The sequence below is a fragment of the Ambystoma mexicanum genome, chromosome 9 (assembly GCF_040938575.1).
Source record: "Ambystoma mexicanum isolate Mex_15411 chromosome 9, UKY_AmexF1_1, whole genome shotgun sequence".
Lineage (NCBI taxonomy): Eukaryota > Metazoa > Chordata > Amphibia > Caudata > Ambystomatidae > Ambystoma > Ambystoma mexicanum.
The window spans coordinates 820,503,580-820,526,813 of NC_090931.1; the positions used below are offsets into that span (position 1 = coordinate 820,503,580).

At 46.7% G+C, this 23,234-nt stretch overlaps 1 protein-coding gene across 2 annotated transcripts in view; it reads right to left on the reverse strand.

Moving 5' to 3' along the window:
• The window catches only part of LOC138488656 (potassium voltage-gated channel subfamily H member 8-like), a 1,777,142-nt gene that overhangs the window by 50,611 nt on the left and 1,703,297 nt on the right, over window positions 1-23,234 (reverse strand). For both annotated transcript variants that reach the window (XM_069615829.1, XM_069615828.1), the window contains one exon: window positions 12,557-12,603. In XM_069615829.1, coding sequence (XP_069471930.1) covers window positions 12,557-12,603 — 47 coding nt within the window. The remainder of the gene's footprint in view (window positions 1-12,556; window positions 12,604-23,234) is intronic.

A 23,234-nucleotide genomic window follows, 5' to 3' on the forward strand; every position in this document is an offset into this window, starting at 1 on the left:
ATTGACCGACGAAACAGACAAAGATATCAACTATAGTATGTCCAGTTTGGCTGATATGTCCACAACGGTTCAGTCCAAAACAACAGTGTTGCCGGATGACAGTCTAATAAAAGAGGCCAAATACATAGTATTCGACAGCAGCTTGATGGAGATTATAAAGATGCTGAAATGTGTGCATTCAGTGAGAGGGGAAGTATTGTCATGATTCCTGCCCCTCATGTACCCAGACCTCCAAGATGTCAGGCTGGAGCCAGGCCACAATCACCTACATGGCCCGCAAGGGCCTCCCCGTCCCTCCAAAAACCCACTTGGAGTCAGACTTGGCGCTTGTGGCACCAGACTCACTCACTCCCATAGGATAACATTGGGGATTGGACTTGTAGTGCTTTGATGGGGACAAGATGGATGCCCCCACATATTTCGGTTCCCAGAACTGCATGTGCAGTCTAGTCTTTTGGGTGTGGTTCAGCCCAGAGACTCCTGGGATACCCAGAGCCTATTTAAGCCACGCCCAGGCTGAGAAACATGCTTTGTGTTTTCTGTACCTGCAGCGTGACACTCACTGTGTTTGGATCGGTCTCCAGTAGGCCTGCATCTCTCTTCTGCGTTCAGCTCCTGCAAGAACAAGAACACTGTTAGGAACAGCCTTACCTTGCGGCGCTTCTGCCCATCATTCATCGCTTCTTCTGTTCTGCGGGCATCTTCGGCGGTGTCATTCCCATCCCGGCACCCCGCTTCCTAAGGAAAAGGCAAAAGAACAGAAAAAAGGCATTAGTAAGCATTCAGCAAATCTTTGCTTATTTTTAAAGACTGTACGAGCTTCAAACGCTTACCTGAATCCCAGCCGCTCTGGGGGAACTCTGTCTCCAGAACTTCTCATCCATCTGCAAGAGGGAAAATACACTCGAGGTTAGAGTGGAAACATCTAGAGGCGCCACATACCGCGCTTACTCACCGCATTTCTTCTTCATAACCTGCATCTACGCTGAAAACGTCTCAGCACCTAAAAGACACAGAAAAAGAACTCAGTTCAATACAAATATGAAAGGGTTGCATTGCGCATCGCGCTTCACTCACCTTCACCGCTACTCATCTCAGCAGCACGTCGCCATCCCCGGACGCCGGCCATCATCTAAGGAAGGAAAGGAACAAAGTTAGAGAACTGTTCAAAAGACTCATTACACTTACCTGTCGGACTCTTGCCAGTGAAGTAACTAGGCAGCAACGAGCCCGCATCGATCAACGCGCCCCTGCGCTGAAAGCAGGACAGAGAGCACACTTTCCAAGAAAACAAGGTGAGCTGTGGAACAAAGGGAAGGGTTGGACCTCGGGGAAGAAGGGGTTCAAGCACACAGAGGCAATAGGGAGTTAAACTCTACCAATCCTGTGTTTCAGGCCCAGTCTCCAGTCAAGTAAACTCCAGGGAAGGGTTTGAGGTCGTAAGAGGTCAGAACAGGCTGAGGGACGTCCCCGTGGATACCAGGTGAGCGTTACAGAACACAAAGCCTCACATCAAAATCCACCTGGCGTCATGGAAACGTCAGAAACCGACCAGTTAGCCCACATGTTGGGGCAGCTATGTTTCGAAGTACATGCAGCCAGGCAGGAGACCAACAACCTGAGGAGAGAGCTGATAGTAGCCAAAGAACGCACTGATGATTTAAGCCGGCAATGCACCATTGCCGGAAAGCGTGCTCTTGATGCCAGCACCATCAGCCCATCCCGTTCAGATAACCCTTCCCCTCCCAAACGATTTACAGGGATCCCAAGAGGTTTGCAACATTCATGAACCAGTGCCGCCTGCGTTTCCTTTGTAGACCAGGGGCCTTTCCGAATGACCAATCACGGGTCGCTTTTGTGCTATCCTACCTGAGTGGTAGCGCCGCGGACTGGTCTGTACCCTTTGTGGCCCAAGACGATCCTTTGCTGCAGGACTTCAGGGGCTTTCAGCAGGAGATGGAAAAGCTGTTCGCCCGTCGTACTCATGCGCAGGCATTAGACAACAAACTTCTGTCCCTACGCCAAGGGAATCAAGACCTATTAACATACATAGCCACGTTCAATAGACTCGTAGTTGAAGCAGAATGGCCAGTGGAGAAAAGAACCACGTTATTTCATAAGGGGTTGCGGGGGGAGCTCAAGGATGTTCTTGCACAAGTTGTGAACCCCTCAAAAGACTGCTCAGAATTCATTGACCTTGTTGTTCAACTGGATCATAGGTTGCAGGACCGAAGAGCAGATCGAACCAGACTGAACCCTCGCCCTATGTATGTGCGTACCAAGGACAATATTGCCCGCACAACGGAAGGTTCAAGAGGATCAATGCAAATCGGGGGGGTCAGATCCCCCTTGACTAAAGCGGAAAGGGATAAAAGGAGACAGCAGCAGTTATGTCTGTACTGTGGAAGGTCAGGTCATTTCCTTAAAGAGTGCCCTGTGAAGCCACCGAGGAGGACGGTAGGGGCCACGGACAAGGAAGATACCATCAAGGAATTGGAAAACTCCCCAACCCGGCAAATGACGGTACAGAAATAGCTTCTGGTCCAGTATCCCAATGCACTGCAGCTTTAACCCTTCTTTGCCAGGATGGAAACCAAGAATCTATCGTTTTCGACCTCATTATGGCACCACAGTTCCCGTTGGTTTTGGGAATGCCATGGCTGGTAGCTCACAATCCTCGAATCGATTGGTGAGCAAAAGAATTGGCCTTTCCCGAGACTTGCGCCCACACATGTTATCACCAAGAGAAACAACCAATAGACACCAGAACCTCCACGCTTGTGACTGTGGCAATTGACACCCTACCAAGTGAATACCAGGACTTTCAAGATGTCTTTCAGAAAGAACAGGCTAATACCCTGCCACTGCATAGACCATACGATTGCCAAATCGACCTGATACCCGGTGCACAAATCCCTTGTGGGCGAATTTACGCACTCACGGAACCAGAAAACCAGCACCTGAAGGCCTATCTTGACCAATACCTAGCCAACGGGTTCATCCGTCCCTCGAAGTCTCCAGCAGCCAGTCCTCTATTCTTCATACCAAAAAAGGAGGGGGACTTGAGAACGTGCATCAACTATCGTGCACTGAACCAGATTACCGTAAAAAAACGCTTTCCCCTGCCACTGATCCCTGAATTGCTTGATCAAGTCAAAGATGCCCAAATCTACACAAAACTAGGCATGAGGGGGGCATATCACCTTGTTCGCGTAAAACAGGAGGACAAATGGAAAACCCTTTTTGCACCAAATACGGCTTGTACGAATATCAAGTAATGCCCTTTGGCATTTGCAACGCACCTGCAGTATTTCAATACTTCATGAACAATGTCCTACGGGAATTGATTGATGTCTGTGCTCTAGTGTACATCTACGATATTCTAGTATATTCCGCATCAAAGCAGGACCACGTTAAACACGTCCGATCCGTATTGGAGAAACTCCGTCAACACCAGCTCTACGCCAAGCTCGAAAAGTGCTCATTCCACGTCTCCCAGGTGGAATTCCTGGGTTTTATTCTCAACCCGAATGGAATCCGAATGGATGTACACAAGGTAGATGCTATCCTGAACTGGCCATCCCCAAATTCATTCAAGGGGGTTCAAAGTATGCTGGGTTTTGCAAACTTCTACCGCCGGTTCATCCCAGGATTTTCGCAAATTGTGCATCTCATCACGTCATTGCAAAGGAAAAGCAACAAAAAGTTCCAGTGGACAACAGAAGCCAAGGAAGCTTTCCAGGAACTCAAAGCAAGATTCCCATCTGCCCCAATCTTACGCCACCCTCGCCCTGATCTCCCATACCTGGTGGAAACGGATGCCTCAAGCATGGCTATGGGAGCCGTTCTCTCACAAAAGGACCCCGAAACGGGCCGGTTACACCCTGTTGACTTTCTGGTCACGTATATTCACATCCCCTGAACTCAATTACGCTATCACAGACAAAGAACTCCTGGCCATTAAGTCAGCCTTTAAGGCATGGCGGCACTACCTCTTGGGCGCCAGACACACAATCACCGTAATAACTGACCACCGGAACCTCCAATACCTAAAAGCGGCAAAGGCCCAATCCTCATGACAACTACGTTGGGCTCCTTTTTTTGCTGAATATGGCTAGGTGATTACATTTCGACCAGGGGTGAAAAACGGGAAGGCCGATGCCCTTTCCCGTATGGGGGTGGAAGAGCAAGGGTATCAGACCCCTGACCCAATAGCAATCATCCCGAGTGACAAGCTCCTAGGAATCACAGCAACCATCACTCAGAAAGAATTACATGAAGAAATCCAAAACCTGATGAGTCTGGAGCAATTACAAGCGTGGAGTGCACAAGGAGAACATTACATGATAAAAGATCAGTTGCCCTACTTCAGGAATCATTTATTCTTACCAAGCCAAGAACTACGAGAACAAGTCATGTCCGGTTATCATGATTCCTTGATCGAGGGCCACCCCGGAATCGCTAAAACCCTAACCAAGGTAAAACGAAATTATTGGTGGCCCACGTGGCGTAAAGACATTATCCAATATATCCTATCTTGTGGAGTGTGTGATCAAAACAAGTCATCCAAGCAGAAACCAGCTGGGCTATTACAACCATTGGAAATCCCACAAGCACCCTGGCACACGTTGTCCCTCGATGTTATTACTGACTTACCACCCAGCCAAGGGTTTAACACTATTCTTGTGGTCGTGGACCTATTTTCAAAAATGGCACATTTCATTCCTCTTAAGGGGCTCCCAAATGCTTCCACTCTGGCAAAGGTATTTCTTGAAGGCATTGTATGGCTCCATGGGTTTCCTTCAGTTTTAGTCTCAGACTGAGGTACTCAATTTGTATCTAACTTCTGAAGAAAATGCTGCTCTATAGCCCAGATCGACATCCGGCTATCCACCAGTCACCATCCCCAAACCGATGGTCAAACTGAGAGGACAAATCAGATGCTCGAGCAGTATGTGCGTTGCATGTTACACCAAGCTGAAGGAAGCTGAAGGAAGCTGGTTCGACCTATTATGGATAGCTGAATATGCTTATAATAATTCCCTACACACCAGCACTGGGCAGACACCCTTTTATACCATGTATGGCAGGCACCCACGTACTTCTGAGTTGGACGTTCCTACAACCCTAGAAATGCCAGCATCAAAACCTTGCACACGACCATTTCTCAAACCTTTAAAAGGGCAGCTGAACACCTACTTCAAGCTAAGAATCGCCAAAAGAAGTTTGCTGATCAACACCGAGCAAAGGCCCCCAACTACCAAGTGGGAGACAAAGTCTGGCTGGCGTCTAAACACGTGTCCATTAAAGGAACCCGAACTTTCCGTCCAAGATACCTGGGTCCATTCACCGTCACCTCCGTGATAAATCCTGTGGCGGTCAGACTAACTTTGCCATCAAACATGCAGATTCATCCTGTATTCCACGTGTTCTCTTCTTAAACCTGTTCAACCTGGAACCCGGGTAGCAACGCCACCGCAGCCAGTAGCAGTCGCCGGGGAGCCAGAATTCGAAGTCAAGGACATCCTGGATTCAAAGTACATCAGATCCAAATTATACTACTTAGTAGACTGGAAGGGGTATGGTCCACAAGACAGGACATGGGAGCCTTGTGAGTACATCCATGCACCTCGCTTGCTTAGACGATTTCATCAAAACCATCCAAACAAACCAGGACCAGACAGAACAGCCACCTTGAGAGGGGCCTTGGGGGGGGGAGTGCTGTCATGATTCCTGCCCCTCATGTCCCCAGCCCTCCAAGATGTCAGGCTGGAGCCAGGCCACAATCACCTACATGGCCCTCAAGGGCCTCCCCATCCCTCCAAAGACCCACTTGGAGTCAGACTTGGCGCTTGTGGCACCAGACTCACTCACTCCCATAGGATAACATTGGGGATTGGACTTGTAGTGCTTTGATGGGGACAAGATGGATGCCCCCACATATTTCGGTTCCCAGAACTGCATGTGCAGTCTAGTCTTTTGGGTGTGGTTCAGCCCAGCGACTCCTGGGATACACAGAGACTATTTAAGCCACGCCCAGGCTGAGAAACATGCTTTGTGTTTTCTGCACCTGCAGCGTGACATTCACCGTGTTCGGATCGTTCTCCAGTAGGCCTACATCTCTCTTCTGCGCTCAGCTCCTGCAAGAACAAGAACACCTTTAGGAACAGTAGGAACAGTCTTACCTTGCGGCGCTTCTGCCCATCATTCATCGCCTCTTCTGTTCTGCGGGCATCTTCGGCGGTGTCATTCCCATCCCGGCACGCCGCTTCCTAAGGAAAAGGGAAAAGAACAGAAAAAAGGCATTAGTAAGCATTCAGCAAATCTTTTTTTTTTTAAAGACTGTACAAGCTTCAAACGCTTACCTTAATCCCAGCTGCTCTGGAGGAACTCTGTTTCCGGAACTTCTCATCCATCTGCAAGAGGAAAAAGGTACTCCAGGTTAGCGTGGAAACATCTAGAGGTGCTGCATCCCGCGCTTACTCACCGCATTTCTTCTTCATAACCGGCATCTATGCTGAAAACGTCACGGCACCTAAAAGACACAGAAAAAGAACTCAGTTCAATACAAATACGAAAGGGTCGTATCGCGCATCGCGCTTCACTCACCTTCAGCGCTACTCATCTCAGCAGCACGTCGCCATGGAAGGAAAGGAACGAAGTTAGAGAACTGTTCAAAAGACTCATTATACTTACCTATCGGACTCTTGTCAGTGAAGTAACTAGGCAGCAACGAGCCTGCATCAATCAACGAGCCCCTGCACTAAAAGCAGGATGGAGAGCACACTTTCCAAGAAAACAAGGTGAGCTGTGGATCAAAGGGAAGGGTTGGACCCCGGGGAAGAAGGGGTTCAATCACACAGAGACAATAGGGAGTCAAACTCTACCAATCCTGTGTTTCAGGCCCAGTCTTCAGTTGAGTAGACTCCAGGGAAGGGTTTGAGGTTGTAAGAGGTCAGAATAGGCTGAGGGACGTCCCTGTGGATACCAGGTAAGCATTACAAGTATGTGGGAAGCCATTGGTGAGCGCACAAGGCAGTAACCTCAAAATACATGCCACCTGTGAAAAGTCACATGAAACATTTTCATGGTCCGCTCAAGCGATGCTGGGGAAACTGCCAGCTGGAAATCTACTGTGTGCAGCAGCTTTACTTTTCAGTGGCTCTAGTTTCACAAAGTTATCCAGTTTCTTTCAGTTTGTGGGATCCATTTCATTTCTAAAACGCAATACTACAAATATCAACGTGATTATCTATTCCCTGCCATTAGTGAAGCTTGGACAATTGAACAATTGGCTATTAAAAGTACATTCCCTGACAAACGGTTCAGGCTAGCCGGCGATGGACAGTGTGACAGCCCCGGATTTTCTGCTAAGTACTGCACCTACCATTTTCAGGACATGGAAAGTAAGAAAATTGTGAGTTTGGTGGTCGTGCAGGTGTCCCAATGTAAATCCTCAGTGGCCATGGAGAAACTTGGTTTTATAAACTCACTGGAAGATCTACAACCGAGGGGAATGCAAATCGACCTCATAGCCACGGACAGGCACATTTCAATAGCCAAGACAATGAGAGAGCAGTATCCAAATATTAAACATCAATGTGATGTATGGCATGTTGACAAATCAATAAATAAAAAAATCTTGGCGGCAGGGAAAAAAAAAGGTTTTGAAATTATTTCACAATGGTCCCAGTCTTTCAGCAACCATCTTTGGTGGAGCTCCAAAACATGTGATGGGTCTGTGGACATTCTACTGGAAAAATGGTGCTCAGTAATGCACCACTGTTCCAACGTTCACCAGTGACAGAAAACCAACATTTCCACCGCTGTGAACATGGCCCTTTGTCCCCAGAGCAGGCACGGAAGAAGAAGTGGTTGATCCCATCTTCACCTCCACACAAAGCCCTTGAGAAGATTGTGTTTGATAAAACTCTATCAAGAGATCTGAAGGGACTCACAGAATTCTGTCACACAGGAGATTTGGAGGTGTTCCACAATATGTGCCTAAAGTACAGGCCAAAGTGATTGCATTTCGGCATCCAAGGGATGAAAGCTGGGACTTTACTTGCGGTATTAGTGCATAACGAGAAAGTAGACCGGGAACAATCTAGGACTGCAGAAAACTTAGGGATGCTTCGCTACAATATGGCCTTTACAAAAAGAAGCAACAAATGGGTGGTCAAGCCAGTATATGATAAAATGGAATTTGATTTTGTGAAAGATCTTATTATTAATGTCGTAGAGATGCAGACTCATGGAATTGCGCAGAAATCTGTTCAGAGCACACATACATTGCCACAAAACATTGCCAACGTGCCATGTCCACCCAAAGCAGAGCTCGGTCAATCGTTCAAATCCCGGGACAAATGATTACCATCTGTTTTATTGTTGCCAAAAATGTTTTTATAAAGTGTCCAAATAAAGTATGCAATTTGTCTTTTGAAATCAATCCTCTTAGTCCTTTTCTTAAAAAAATAGTACAATTATTACGATTGCTTTCACGTTTCACAGTTTAGTCGAGCTACTGTGGGACCTTCATTTTTCGTGTTAATGACCAATGGATAACAGTGTGTAAGAATCTTTGGGTTTTGGCAGTTGCCTTGCCATAAAGTTCCGCAAAAAGCTGAATATCTGCTCGTCCTACAAAAGGGATTAGACTTAGGCGTCAAAACATTCTAGGCACGCAAGAAGTACTGACTGTGAAAACATGCCATGGGGTAGGAGGCCATGAGATATGCAGAGGTGGGCCTATTACTAGACACATTTTGACTCATTTTATATGTTACATCGACTATAATTTGGGAATAGGGGGCATTCTGTCATTGGCAAGTTTCCCCTACAGCTCAGCAGCGCCACGAACAACGAGCAGTGACAGCCCCCAATTTCCTGTGCCCGTGCTTCAAAATTCATGTTCTCATGGATGCGTTGACACGGGATGTTGCAAAGTAAGAATGTAAGTTAATTTTGAGTGAAGGTCACCAGCTTTGAATTTTTGCTTGGGAGCTGGGAGGCCCACGTGTCCCGTGCACAGTATAAGGTTCTATTGTTTTTTTACCTTGAGAGGCAGGGTCCATTCCGAAAGGGATTGAATTGAACGGGGGGTGCAATAACGTATGATATGATAAGGGTGCCCATTCCGAAACTGGACCTAATTACATATAAGTTCAGTTTATGAAAAATCGTTCACACGAACGGAGGAGTCTGCATTACGGTCTGCATTGCGCCAAGAGAATGGAAATGCCTCATATAATGTAAGTTTCTCTTTAGACGATTTCATACCAGAACTAGTCGAAATACGAATAGATGACCGTTATTGCTGGGTCCCATTGTACTTGTTCGTTCTGTGTGGCATATTGCAATGAAGTGCTAGTACGACCTTTGTGTGCTGGGCTATCTACCGGGCACATGGGCAGGCTAGCATCGAGACGCATGTAGACCACCACTCGTTTCTCCCTGGTTCTACGCTAATAAATCATTACATTGTTTTTGCACCTCAAATTCTTGCCCCAGTTTACGCATTACATTTAGAGCTCAACATACTCCATTGCACTATCCTCGGAAGCAAATAGCGGAGTACTTTGATATTCCATGTTGTATTCTCTCGGTTCACATTGTGTCACCTCTGCGCTAATAAAGAAAATGATTAACTGTAATAAAGATCAGCTACTGAGACACATTTCTATTTTTATCTTTTGCAAAAAGGTACATCCTGCCATTCTGCGATTGTCCTCTATTCCAGACCCCGACCGATGGATTCTTCAACCGCCAGGTGCAGCTACATGTCAATCACTGGATCTACTTAACCGTCTTTTGGGACGATAGACAAGGTCCAATATGCCCATATGCTGTACCAGCGATTAGGAGCAACATAAGAACCTTTACGGTGGTCTAGTCCCAAGTTCATGCACCAGCTTTGCAATTCACCGTGCGACCGAAGTGCTTCATTTAGACAAAACGAACACCCTGTGTACCCAAAAGGAACAGCTTGTGACTCACGATAAACATTTGCGGATTCGCGGAACAAGAGCAAAGAAAAAAGTTCCATTTTGATTGATTATGTCAGGCGCTGAATGTTATCGAAACATTTAATGTGAAATAGATGTACTTTACCAATTGTACAGTCTTGTTGTTTCCTTTCAAAGTACAGTTTCATATTCCTAATTGTGGCGCGCTGTGCTGTGAGACGATGTGTGTTGTTTTCCGGGTTCCGCGTCTAGTCGCGTAGCTGACGACTGGGCGCGTTCGGCTACGCTGCCCAGTAATGTCACGGAGAGAGGCGGAGAATATCAATGAGTTGGTGATGTCAGGCTCAGGGCGGGGGATATGATTTAGTGCCGCAAACGCAGGTCACCCAGGGTGATGCGGCAAGTGATAAGATTGTCACAAGATGGCCGCACCCTGCTGCCTTATTTCGCTTGAGTTCAAGAGACGAAAACTTGGGTAAGGTGCATAGGAAATGTTTGTACGATCGATCGAATTATGGTTAAAAACACATGGCCGAACCATAGGGACAAAAATATTTTCTGACTGAACCATTCCTTTAAGAAAGAGGCACTACATCAAGGCACTATGATGAAGAAGGAGGACTAGGTCGAAGGACTATAAAGAAGGAAAAGGACTATAGCAACAGAGTGTGATAAAGAAAAGGGACTGGGACAACAGAGGACTATGATGAAGGGCTAGATGAAATGATTATGATGCAGCTTAGGTACGAGGCCAAAGGACTATAATACAGTTGAAGGACTAGGACCAAGGACTATGATGAAAGATAAGCACGATGATGTACTAGTATAGAGGTGATGAACTTTGATGAAGGACTAATACGGGGCACTGTGAAGAAGGAAGATGACTAGGATGAAGGAGAACTATTAGGATGAAGAACTAGGATGAGGGACAAGGGCTAATTCAAAGGATTATGCAAGAAGAAGGAATGGGGAAGACTAGGTTGAAGGATGATAATGAAAGACTAGGATTAGAAGGTGGACTATTATTTAATAGAAGGACTATGATAAAGGGCTCTGGTGAATGAAACAGGGCAATTATGAAGGAAAAGAATTATGGTGAAGGAATGGTCCGCACCAAGTCGTAAAACTATGACAAGGATGAAGGACAATGATGTAGGGCTATGAAGAAGCACAACGACTATGACTAAGGAGAAGGATTGGAATAAGGACTTTCAAGGAGGAAAAGGACCAAATCAAAGGAGAGGGACTATGATGAAGAATTATGATGAAGTACTATGATGAAGAAGGCCTAGTACAAAGTACTATGATTAAGGAGGACTTTCATGAAGCATAATGCCGACAGAGAAGGACTACGATGATGGACTATCGCAGTGGAAATGCACTTTATGATGAAGGCTATGGCAAAGGAGAAGGACACGGATGAAGGTGAAGGAGTAGGATGAAGGAGAATGGCTAGAAGGGAGGACTAATGAAGGAGAAGGTCCATGACAAAGAACTTTTGCAAAACAGAAGGGCAAACATGAAGAAGAACTAGAACAAAGGAGAAAGACTAGGACATAGGTCTATAATGAAGAAGGACCATGAGGAAGGGAAATGTGTAGAAGGACCAGGATCAAAGAGAAGGATTGTGATGAAGGACAATTATTTAGGACCACGTTGAATGAGTTGGACTAGAATGAAAGTCTATCATGAAGGAGAAGGACTAAAACAAAGGATTATGATGATGGAGAAGTACGGCGATGAAGGAGGACTGTTAGGATGAATGAGAAATATCAGAACAAAGGAGATGGGCTATGTAGAAGCATGTGACCAAGGAGAAGGCCTATGATGAAGGATTAGGACTATCTCTGTAGCAGTGGTTTGGCCACAAGGTGGCGTGAAAGTGCCAACATAAGAGCCAGAACCAAAAATGATGCATTGTGAATGTAACTTCTGGAATGCAGGCAGCTGGTTGCAAGGGTGGGGGTGGAGCTGCCACTTGATTCATTGCTTTGAAGCACGGCTGCATTATCAGAGGCAAGATAGGAGAAATCTACCGTTGGAACCACTTTTTGTTGCGATTTACATGATGGTTCATGATTGAAACTGCCATGTTGCAGTGTCCGTTTTCTACATGGCAGAGTTGAGCACTGCATTTGAGAACACATCGTATTTGTTTTGGTCGAGTTTTGGGAATGTCATCGTTTTTTCTAGTACATTCACGTAGATGTTTAGCTGGCAGTAGCTCTCTAATACCAGCAGAGGGCACTGCAGGCCAAGGCACTGATTCACTGACGACATTCAATATGTTGAACAGCAGGGACCCTTCGTCCAGGATCCATAAACCACATTGAGAAACAGTTATAAAATGGCAGGGAGCGTCACAGAACGAGACTCGAGGACATCAACACAGTTCCCTGGCACCCCTTTGTATATGGTGGGGAAGGAAAACAGCGCTGAGCCGTGCCTCTGCCGGCCGAACGCAAGTTAATACCAATTTCAGGCTACGTGAAGTCTTCAAAGCCACACATTGCGGAACAATAGACCACATGAAGAAACTTATTTTTTTAAAGACATTTCTCAACCCTGGGAATCCAAATGAATGTACTCGCCTCCTGATTCAGCTTCACAATGCTTTTTCTGGTCTCCGTGTTCTCACCTGCAGAATAAAAGGAGCGTTATCAGTGCAGTGAATGTAGTCCTTGCAACAGATTTTCTGGAAAACATCTCATGCAGACTAGTGATCCGTGTTTTGAAGTGACAAAAGAGGCAGTTCAGGCTTGGGGCGAGGGCTGTAAAAGATATTATCGGCCCACATCTGAGTTATGGGCCAGAGGTGAAGCCGAGGGTCTCATAACAAGGGCAAGGGACGATAACACCTGTGAGCACCCTGCTGGCGGGAGCCAGCCAATCAGAAGGCTTGCAACGCGGGCTGAATCTACTGATCCAAGATGGCGTTACCCAGCTGCCCGATGGCTGCTTCCCCGCCACCATCTTCCTCCCACCCTTCCTTCCCTTATTTTCTAATTCCCGCCCCATCCTCAGTTACCTGATCGCGGTTTCTGCTCTACTCCATTCTGGCCACCATAGCAATGGAAAAGGGGCTCCGTATTGACCCTCGCCTTCCTGCTCCATGGCGGCCATGTTGGGAAAGTATTTCCATTCAATGACCGGGATGCCGCGCGGCATCCCGATCACTGAATTTAAATACTTTCCAATTTTAGCCCCTCTGCAGCCTTTGGAACGGGTGCTAATAGCGTTAAGTCCCGGTTCCACGGGCTGTACTTGGTGGTAATGTCCCTGGGCATGCTCAGGCCTTTAATTCAGGCCTCGGTCCATTAACACCGGATATAGCCAGTGGAACGGGAGCTTAACGCTTAATTACAGCCCTCTCCACAAGTACTATAATGCCGAGCAACCTTGAAACAAAAGAAAACAGTTGACGATGCTCGGAACCTTGCTGGGAACATTGTCCTGGTAGAATGTTGGGAGACACTGAGCCATATGGTGGCATACTGGGAGAGAAACATAAAGCTGGTAACAGTGGTTAATGCCCTCTGCTGACCCATAGTTCACACGCTGCGCCAACTTTCCAATGTTATAATCAAGCACTGTACCCTGTGATGGGGTGGCATTACCGTGAGCCCCAGGGGACTACCCTTGAGGGGTTTATTACTATTAGCACCCCAGCCTGTTTTCCAGGCTGCTAATAGTTTTGTTTAAGTTGAGAAACGTTGTGGCTGCCGTTTCTCAACTTAAAAAACCCTACAAAACATGATTCCTGCCATGGACAAGAGGTAAGGGATATAAAAGTGGTCCCTTCTCCCTTAGCATGGTGGCCTTTGCCGTGGCAGGGTAGTGGCGGAACACTGAGGGATGAGGCAGCTGCCGGTAAGTGGGGCAGGGGTTAAAGTAAGGGGAGTGGCCGGGGTGGTGGAAATTGGGGGTAGGGTGGCACAGGCTGACTTACCTGTTGTCCATCAGGGAAGATGGTGTCCTTCGGCTTCATGAGGCAAAGTTCACATTCCAAGCTTCCTGATTGGCTGGGAGTACCCCAGACCACCACCTGCCAGGTACTAATTGAGCAGTAAAACATGTCTCCATGTCCTGTACTTGGTGGTAAAGCTTGGGCCTTTAACTTGGTCCCTGGGATGTTACCACCTGGTCCAGCTCTTGGGAGCCAGTTATTATTGCTATTAGAACCCGAGGTAATGTCCCGGGATGCTAATAGCAAGTTAGTTCTTTCAAAAAATGGGCTGCATCAAGCGTGACAGCCGTTGGTTGAGATAAATACGCAACCAACATGGCTGCCATTGCAATCAAAGCAAGGGTTTTTCCATTTTCCTGTGGAGAGTGATGGCGCAAAGCTTACACGTAAGTTGGAAAGGGTGGGCAGAAGGATCTGGGATAACATGGCAGAGAGAGGGAAGGTAGCGGGAAGATGGCGGGCAGCCTCTGGCCGCTGTGAGCTTGCTCGGACTGCAGGCTTATTCCATAAGATTCAGCCCATGCTGTGAACAACCTGCTGGATGCCGTGCTCGTCCCAGGTGCTAATGTTTGGTATTTCATTATCATTGTATTCATGCTTCTAAAGCATAACAAGTATGTCACAGCTCTGTGCAAAAAAAAATAACACTGTATGAGAGTCCCGCCTCTAGAAAGGGAGGATGCAAGCTATACCTCCAGGACAAGAACTCAGACCATTCAAAAACATGTTGCGAAAACAAACTGGCGGTAGTGGCACAGAATAAGAGGAGCCGAGCAAGGCCGTCCGCTTCTTCACAGTATGAAGGCTATCAGATGGCCGTGTCCCCCTGCCAAGTGCGGGAAGGTTGCGCCTTTGGATGCATGGAGTCTCTGATGCACGGGTTTCTGTTTGTACGGCACTCTGCCCAAGGTGAAGGGTGCACTGCACGTCTATCAGTGTCCCGTGCACTATGCCACGGATCACGCAGACACGTTTCTCTCTGTCAAATCGTGCTTTATCAAGGCATGCTATTCAGCTTCACTTCACTGATGAGGGCCAACAAGGCTGAAACACGTGTATGGGGTTGCTGATGGTACTCTTGTTCAGAGAGGAATTGCCATAGCATTTCGGTGCTGGACTGCCCTTGTGGGCGGGACAAAGACTGATATGCAAATGGTTTTTCCCATCTGTGAAAGGTATAGTGAGCAAAAACGTGTGCTGCAAACTCTCATCTCAGAACAGGTTATCATGCCATGTTCTTTCTGGAGAGGAGCACCTGCTACCTTTTTTGAAGTCTTCTGTAGCAAGGCAACGCTTGGGGTTCCCAGGCAGGAGGGAAGTGCCTTCTTTGATCCACTTAGTCCTTTCTCTGTGTTGCTCGCCTTTATGCTTCGGGAATGCCCCGCGTTGCCCCACTGCATGAGATTGTTCACCTTGGGCACGCTGCAGCACAAACACAACACTGTGTCAAAGCCGCCGTGGATGCGCTGGCACTGAGATGCTATTTAAGGCTATGCCCCCAAAAAGCACCACTATTATCTTCTGTTTCCGTGTATTGTTTTGAAATGCACTCATAACCTTGCTCCCCCTATCTTTCGTCTCTTATTTCACTTCATCATCCTTACAGCGCTCTTCCCATCCTTACCGCGCTGTATCTGGGGAGGATAGCTCAGGGGCAACGTGCTCGCTTTGGAAGCAAGATGACACGGAGCATCACAGGTTCGATCCCCCGGTCTGCGCTTAGAAATCTCTGGGTATTAATTCTTCTTTAGGTGGATTCTTTGGATGATGGGCTATATTAGAAGAACTTTATGAGCGGCTGAGACATAGGGCCTCATTACGAGGTTGCCAGTTTGGTAACAATGGTACCGGTAAGCTTGCCGGTACCGTTGTTACCGGACCGGCAAACTACAAGATCAGCAAGCGGGTGCCTTTCAGCCCGCCAGGTCTGATGTGGCGGGCGGAACAGCACCCGCTCACAGGACTGGACGGATGCACTGGCACCATTCGTGAATGGCGCCGGTGCATCCAACCTTCCATTCCCATTAAGTCCAATGGGACTCAAATGGGAATGGTGAGTAATAATTAGTGGCACGGCAATGGGCAATTACCGGGTCTGCCGGGGCTGGAATGCCCTGGTAATTGCCCATTGCTGGGTGCTGGTAAATTCATGGCTCCAGCGGCAACCATGCCGGTATTTACGGGCAAGGCTACCGCCAGAGTCATAATGAGGCCCATCGTCTTTTTTTTTAATCCAAGGATGAGCCTGGTTGCCCTATTTATGACTATGGGAAGAAGATTTGTCTACTATTTGGGGAGGCCGAGGTACAGGCTGTTACGATAGTTGAGTGGACTAACTCTGCCTTCGGGTTCCTCCCCGGTTAGGGTCAGGGTGATGGAGTTGGAGGTGGGCAGGTTTGGTCAGGGCAATACTTTCAGCAATGAATGATAGGGCGGCATTGAATACAATCCCCAGGTTTATTGCATTGCCAGCTATTGTGCATTGTAGAGAAGCCGGGTTAATATTATGTCACAGAGACACTGTAAGTGTTAGGAATAGGTATGCCATTTAAAATGAATAAAAACTATCTATTGTACAAAGACTAAAGTGAACTTGACAATAGCCCTAGAAATTCGAAAACGAATGAAAACAATCTGTCTAACATTCCAAAGCAAAAGTGTGGGTCTTTAAAAGATTATAGAAACTTTGACCTAGTTCTGAGTGACCCTTTATACGTGTAGAGAAAAGTTAGCAGCAACCACTGGCTTGGAATTCTATCATTCTGCAAGATAAGGAATATACCTTCAACCAAAATGGGTCCTTCACAATGGCCTCTCGCGTTACAAATGATGCTCTTCTGTACCTATGAAAAGACCTTTTCAACCAATAACTTGCATAGGTTGCTCTCGCGAGATATCAAAAGATGCTTTCATCAGTTGATAAGCACATTTAGCAATGCAGGGCTTCTGGATTTCCTCAATCATGCTATTGTAGTGGGGTGATGCTTCTCCTCACACTAGGGGCGCTCCCCAAAGTTCCTCAGGTGTTGGCCGGGATGTAGGTCACAAAATAACCCCAGAGTGCATCTGGAAGGTTGGGTCACAGCCAGGACCTGTTTGTATCCAGGTACTATTGCTGCTGCAGCCTTCCGGTGGGGAGGGAGGGGGGGTACTCTGAAGCCTTGCAACAGCAGATGGCAGTGGGACACCTGTAGTTAGGTGACATATTGCGGCCCCAAATTGCTGTGCAGTCCTCAGCGGCGTCACAGGGGGAGTTGGGCTCCTGCTAAAGGTGTCTTACCGCCGTACAGGGAAAACTGTGAGTTCACAGGCATGTTGCCTAAAACCTTTAGGAGGATTCAGAGAGCTGCACCGGCCTCCTAAAGGGGAACACCAAAGGTTTGGCATGATGTGCCGCCCTCAGCTGTCCCGCAAAAGAGGATCAAAGCTCACCTCAGGTCACAGCCTTGGTCCATTTGGAAATCTTGGTGGTTTCTGGTGAGTGGCTGGCTCCAAAGTTACATACGGTGAGTGTGGACAACAGAAATCATTTTGGCCAATCTGTCAGATTTACTGCCAGAATATGAGTGGGGTAACGTTAGTGTTAGCCTCCATTCCATGGGGGAGGTGGAGAAATAATCATGAGAATGTTCTTGCTGTAATTCCTCCAGCATCTGCTGCGAAGGTGCAAGAGATACTTCCAGCTGGGAGCTGGGCGTATCTGCCCCGCGTTATTTCAGAATGTGTCCCTCAGTGGTGTGTAGAAGGGGCAGTAACAAAATTACTGCATCTTTTTACCTCATTGCAAAACTTGGAACGAGCCCCCTGGTTCCCTTCTCTTTTAAAGTACTTTGATGGGAAGAGAAGTCTTGTGGGTTGTCTTGATGGCGCCGAGCCTCTCTTATAAGGGTGCAGCTGCCCTTCCATGTCTGAATTTCCTGGACTTGAGTGAATAGAAGAGTAGGAGCCTCAGTAGATGTTCCAAGAGTGTCACCAGTTGACGATGTGGGCTGTCCAGCTGAGAACAACTTAATTCATTGCAGAATTGTTGCAGGAGAACTGCGGATAGATGTGAAATCTGTTTCCTCGCTGCCTGTACACACACAAGCTTCATTGGTTTCTGCTGGAATGCAGGTGCTGCCTGTTCTTCCCAGAAGCCACCTGCCTGGAGGTCTCAGATATCTTCATAGAGCCCTGTCACAATCCTACTGTACCTTGGTCAGATCACACCACCACCCACCCTCCCCCCAAAATATTGGTGTGGCCAGTGTAAGAGCAGTGCTGCCACCAGGTATTGTGGGTGGGTTTTTGGACAGTTTAAACCCTTAAAAAATAGAAATAGTAACCGTGTCTTCCTGTGCATTTTCATAGCTAGAAGGTGTGGCTTTCAAAATGGCTGTCAGTCAGAAACGACTGTGCATCTTTCAATAAAAGACACAAAATGAAAACAAGCCTCCAGTTTGCCTGACCTGGGCTGCCTTTTCTTAATGCTATTTTGACAAGTTATTAAGCGTCAACCGAGCTAAGGGAAGAAGCGGAGCGCTGTACATCAGTAGGGGTTACTTGTCTGTCTTAAATGGCTGTCCGTACAACATACTTTCTTACCAAAATGCCATTTGAAGTAGCAGGGAACAGTTCAAATGAAGAGTTAGCAGGGGACGTGTAAAGGTTACAAAAATAGGGTTTGGGGTTTCAATCATAGATTTTCTTTTTAGCCCTTCATCATAGTTCGTCTCCTTCATCTTAGCCCTTCATCATAGTCCTTCTCCTTCATCTTAGCCCTTCATCATAGTCCTTCTCCTTCATCGTAGCCCTTCATCATAGTTCTTCTCCTCCATCTTAGCCCTTCATTACTGTTCTTTTCCTTCATTTTAGCCTTTTGTCATAGTCCTTCTTCATTTTAGCCCTTCATCATAGTGCTTCTCCTTCATCATAGTTCTTCTCCTTCATCTTAGCCCTTCATCAAAGTTCTTCTCCTTCATGTTAGCCCTTCATCAAAGTTCTTCTCCTTCATTTTAGCCCTTCATCATAGTCCTTCTCCTTCATCTCAGCCCTTCATCATAGTCCTTCTCCTTCATCTTAGCCTTTCATCATAGTCCTTCATTTTAGCCCTTATTCATAGTTCTTCATCTTAGCCCTTCTTCATAGTTCTTCTCCTTCATCATAGTCCATTGTCCTACTGCTTCTCCTGTGTCCTAGTGCTTTGTCCTAGTTCTTCTTCTTCATTGTAGTCTTTTGTCCTAGTCCATCTCCTATGTCATAATTTGTTGTCCTATTCCTTCTTCATCATAGTCTGTCGTCCTGGTCCTCCTCCTGTGTCATAGTCCTTTGTCCTAGTAATTTTTCATCAAAGTCTTTCTTCCTAGCCCTTATCCTTTGTCGTAGTCCTTCTTCATCATAGTCTTTCACCCTAGCCATTGTCCTGTGTCCTAGTCATTTGTCCTAGTCCTTCTTCTTCTTCATAATCTTTCTTCCTAGTTCTTCTCCTTTGCCTTAGTCCTTCTTCTTCATCATAGTCTTTCTTCCTAGTCCTTCTCCTTTGACTTAATCCTTCTTCATCATAGTCTTTCATCCTAGTCCCCCTCCTGTGTCATAGTCCTTTGTCCTAATCCTTCTTCATCATAGTCTTTCTTCCTAGTCCTTCTCCTTTGCCTTAGTCCTTCCTCTTCATCATAGTCTTTCGTCCTAGTCCTTCTCCTGTACCATATTCCTTTTGTTAGTACTCATCCTTCAGTATAGTACTTCCCCATTGCTCTGGTCATTTTCCTTCATTATAGTCCTTTCTCATAGGGTAGACTGTAGAAAGTGGTAATGAGGAGGGATACTGTCCTGGGCCGAGTTGGCAGTACATACATTTAAAACATATAAATATTGAAGATAAAAATGGAGGAGCGGCTTCAGTACATTTGTTATATAGGCTGGCCAGCCCTGCAAGATATCAGTTGGGCCACAGTGGGAAGGAACGTCCACCACAGAGCACATACCTGATAGCATACTGGAAGCTCACGTGTATCTGTACGGAAAGTTCCCATTAATAAAAGGTGTCAGAGTCATGGGGTGTAATGAACAGGTTGAATTATAGTATATATGCCTTGCCAAGGAGTCTAGAAAGCCTAAGGGGCTCATTTTCCTTTAACGCCTTGCAATCACGCCATGGCTTATATTCAATTATTTGTACTTTGGAGAAGAGGGGTGGAGCACATCTTCCATTTCTGCTGCTCCCTTCCTCTCCGCCATACAAATGCTCCAGCATCTGCACCGGCCTGGATTTACAGTGGATCCATATGGGGTGTACCTGTTTTCTGCACGAGCATAAAGCAGGCGGAGCCCATAGGGATCCATTGTACACGCTTCCTGCTATGCGAGCATGGCAGGTAGCAAGCATAATTGGTTGCGCGCATGCTAAGCAGTGTTCCCAGTTGAAATTAAACACTCCCTGGCGCGCGAGCATGTTGGGGAGGGTTTCATTTCATTTGTGAGCACTGCTTGCCATGCGAGCATGGCAAGTGTCGCTCACAAATAAAATTAAAGCGTTTACTCACTTTGCACCGCAGAGTGCAAATCTAAAGGCCGCCCTTTGCCCTTTGCATCTGCAAGCAGCAGTGCAATGATGAGAATTTGGCGGCGGTGAGCCACTTAAGTTACAGTGTAAACATAATGGCTCCCCGCCACCAAACTAGAATTTAGTCCAACACGAGCCCCATGTAGGTCTACTTACACTGGGCTGAACCCCTAACAACACATGTACATTGCACTGTGTACAGTTTACTCAAGTCAACAAACTCTGCCCTTTCAAATGTATACTTGCAGGTAGTGTGTAAATTACCCGTAGCACACACTGCTGCAATCTGTGGATCAGAGCCTGTAATTTGAACATAATTCCAGTGACGGAATTCCATAGTTTAGGCACCAGGTGAGGGCTGGAACGAAACACAGGCACAGCCCAGGAAGGGCGTGCCAACAGTCCGAGAGTGGCGGAGTGAATAGCATGGTAATGATATGATATAGGTTATTTAAAAAATAATTTTTAGGTGGATTCTTTGAATGATGGGTTATATTAGAAGAACTTTACGAGCGGCTGAGACATAGGGCCTCATTACGAGGTTGCCAGTTTGGTAACAATGGTACCGTTAAGCTTGCACAAGATCTATTGAGAAAAAGGGCCAATTTTCTTGACGAAGTGCATCTCGCGCTACCCGCCTCCGTTCTCCCTCGGATCCATGTCAGGCAGAAGATGTCAACTAGGAGAGTCAAAGAAAGTTAAGCTAGGCCCCAAACCTCTAGCAGACCAAGGCCCAGTGCTCTGCAACGAACTTCCCATGGCTATCAACAAAAAGAAAACAAAGCTCTGCTTCTATGTGATTTTACCGAAGATTTTTTATTCAAGACATGTTTTACATTTTCGTCATTGGAGGATAGCTCGGGGGCAACACGCCTGCCTTGGAAGCAAGACGATGCAGAGCAACACAGGTTCAATACCCGGTCCATGCTTAGAAACCTCTGGCTATTAAGTGCGTTATAAATACCCAATTACAATTTACAATTACTGAAACATTTTTACCAAATAAATACTGCATTTTTTATTTGGGGGCTCATCCACCCACGCACCCCATTTCCCCGTGTTTTCAACCCACTCTAACCCACTCCGCTGCCATCCACCCATTATATTAACAAACAAAACAGTATTTTTTGGGTAAAAATGTTTCGGTAAATATGTTTCGGTAAAAAGAAAATGCCTCGAATGAAAAATCCTCGGTAACATCACTGGATACACAGTCTCCAGAAAACTACTGAAACTATTGAAAAGTAAATTTGTGAATGACCAGGACCATTTATTACATCACCACAGTCAAGTCAGACACTAAAGGACATTTGAGAGGCTGTCTCTTCTTGCCCTTCACCAAGCCAATTTCTCAGGAAGGTGAACTGAAAAGTGTTATCTCACCACTGACTTCCCTTTAGCATCTGTATCCTTCCTACCTATCCGAATTTACCTTCCTTGTGTCCCGTGGAATTAATGTTATGTCAAGGAGTTTTTATAATGCGTCACTCACCACCGTGGTGGTCGAAGAGCGTAAAGGCTTGTCTGGGGAATGTTGTGAGGTGCCCCTTGCCAGCGGGACCCAGCCCTAGCTCTGTGGCAGAATAGACACATGGCGACATGAGTGGGGGAACAGGGCAAGGGGGGAGGATCGAAAGGATAAATGCACATGACAGATTTATATAGGTAAGGAAGAGAATGAGGGGCTAGGCTGGAGCTTGTGATAGTTTGCATTTCTCTAGTAGAGTCAATGCAAAAGGATCAAAGCCTGGTGCAGCTCAGAGGAGGGCATTTGCTTATTGTTCCTGTGAATTAGTGCAAACCTGAGTGAGCATTTTCCAGTACTAACATCAGCCAGAGTAGTTGTCAGCTTGTGTGTGGCACGTTACAAATTAAAAACACTGTTGACCCCTTTTACAGGATATAGGTCTTATTTGGTCCAAAAAAAGGCACTAGATCAATACCATTTGCTTATACCTCCAGTGGTCATGTGTTCAGCGCAGCCAATCAGGTAGCTGCATGTTAATCTTCACAAATTCCCAATTTTAGGATGTACTAAAAGACAATGGGCCTCATTACGAGTCCGGCGGTAACTGCGGCGGTAAAACCGCCTGGTTACCGCCGGACTCGTATTAGCATTCCGCCTCCGTGACTCCCCGAATTACCAGGGCATTACAGCCCCGGTGTCCCGGGAGTCACGGAGGCGGAAATGTGTTAATCCCCATTCCCATTGAGTCCTATAGGGCTCAATGGGAATGGGGAAGTGGAAACACCGGCACCATCTCGTGATGGTGCCGGTGATCACCTCCCGCCTGCAGGACTCGGGATCGGGCGGTCCGGAAACCCGCCGCCACTGTTAATTCCGGACCGCCTGACCCGTAATGAGGCCCAATGTTTTTATATTTTGTCTGGAAAAAAAGAATAATTTTGCTCGCATCTGAAATTATTTTGCGCTAACAAAATTCAGCAACTTGACAGCACTGGGTCATACAGATCGCTACCTAACCATAGAAAAGCAGACTATGGCCAGAAGGGACTGAAGCGTTTCCCACGTTGCCTGGCCACCGTGCCACAGACCCTGCACACAGGCTTAGGACGAGTGAAAAGTTCAGCGGAAGGCGAGCATTGCCCTTAAACCGCTGGATCTTCCCACCCAAGCCTTTGAGAAGGGATGAGCGGTAAGGCGTGAGCACTGTGAAAGGCAGAACAGATATTATGCAAAATGGCTGACCTATAAATACATTCTCAATAAAAGGTTGGTTTCGCCAAAAAAGTGTCTCAA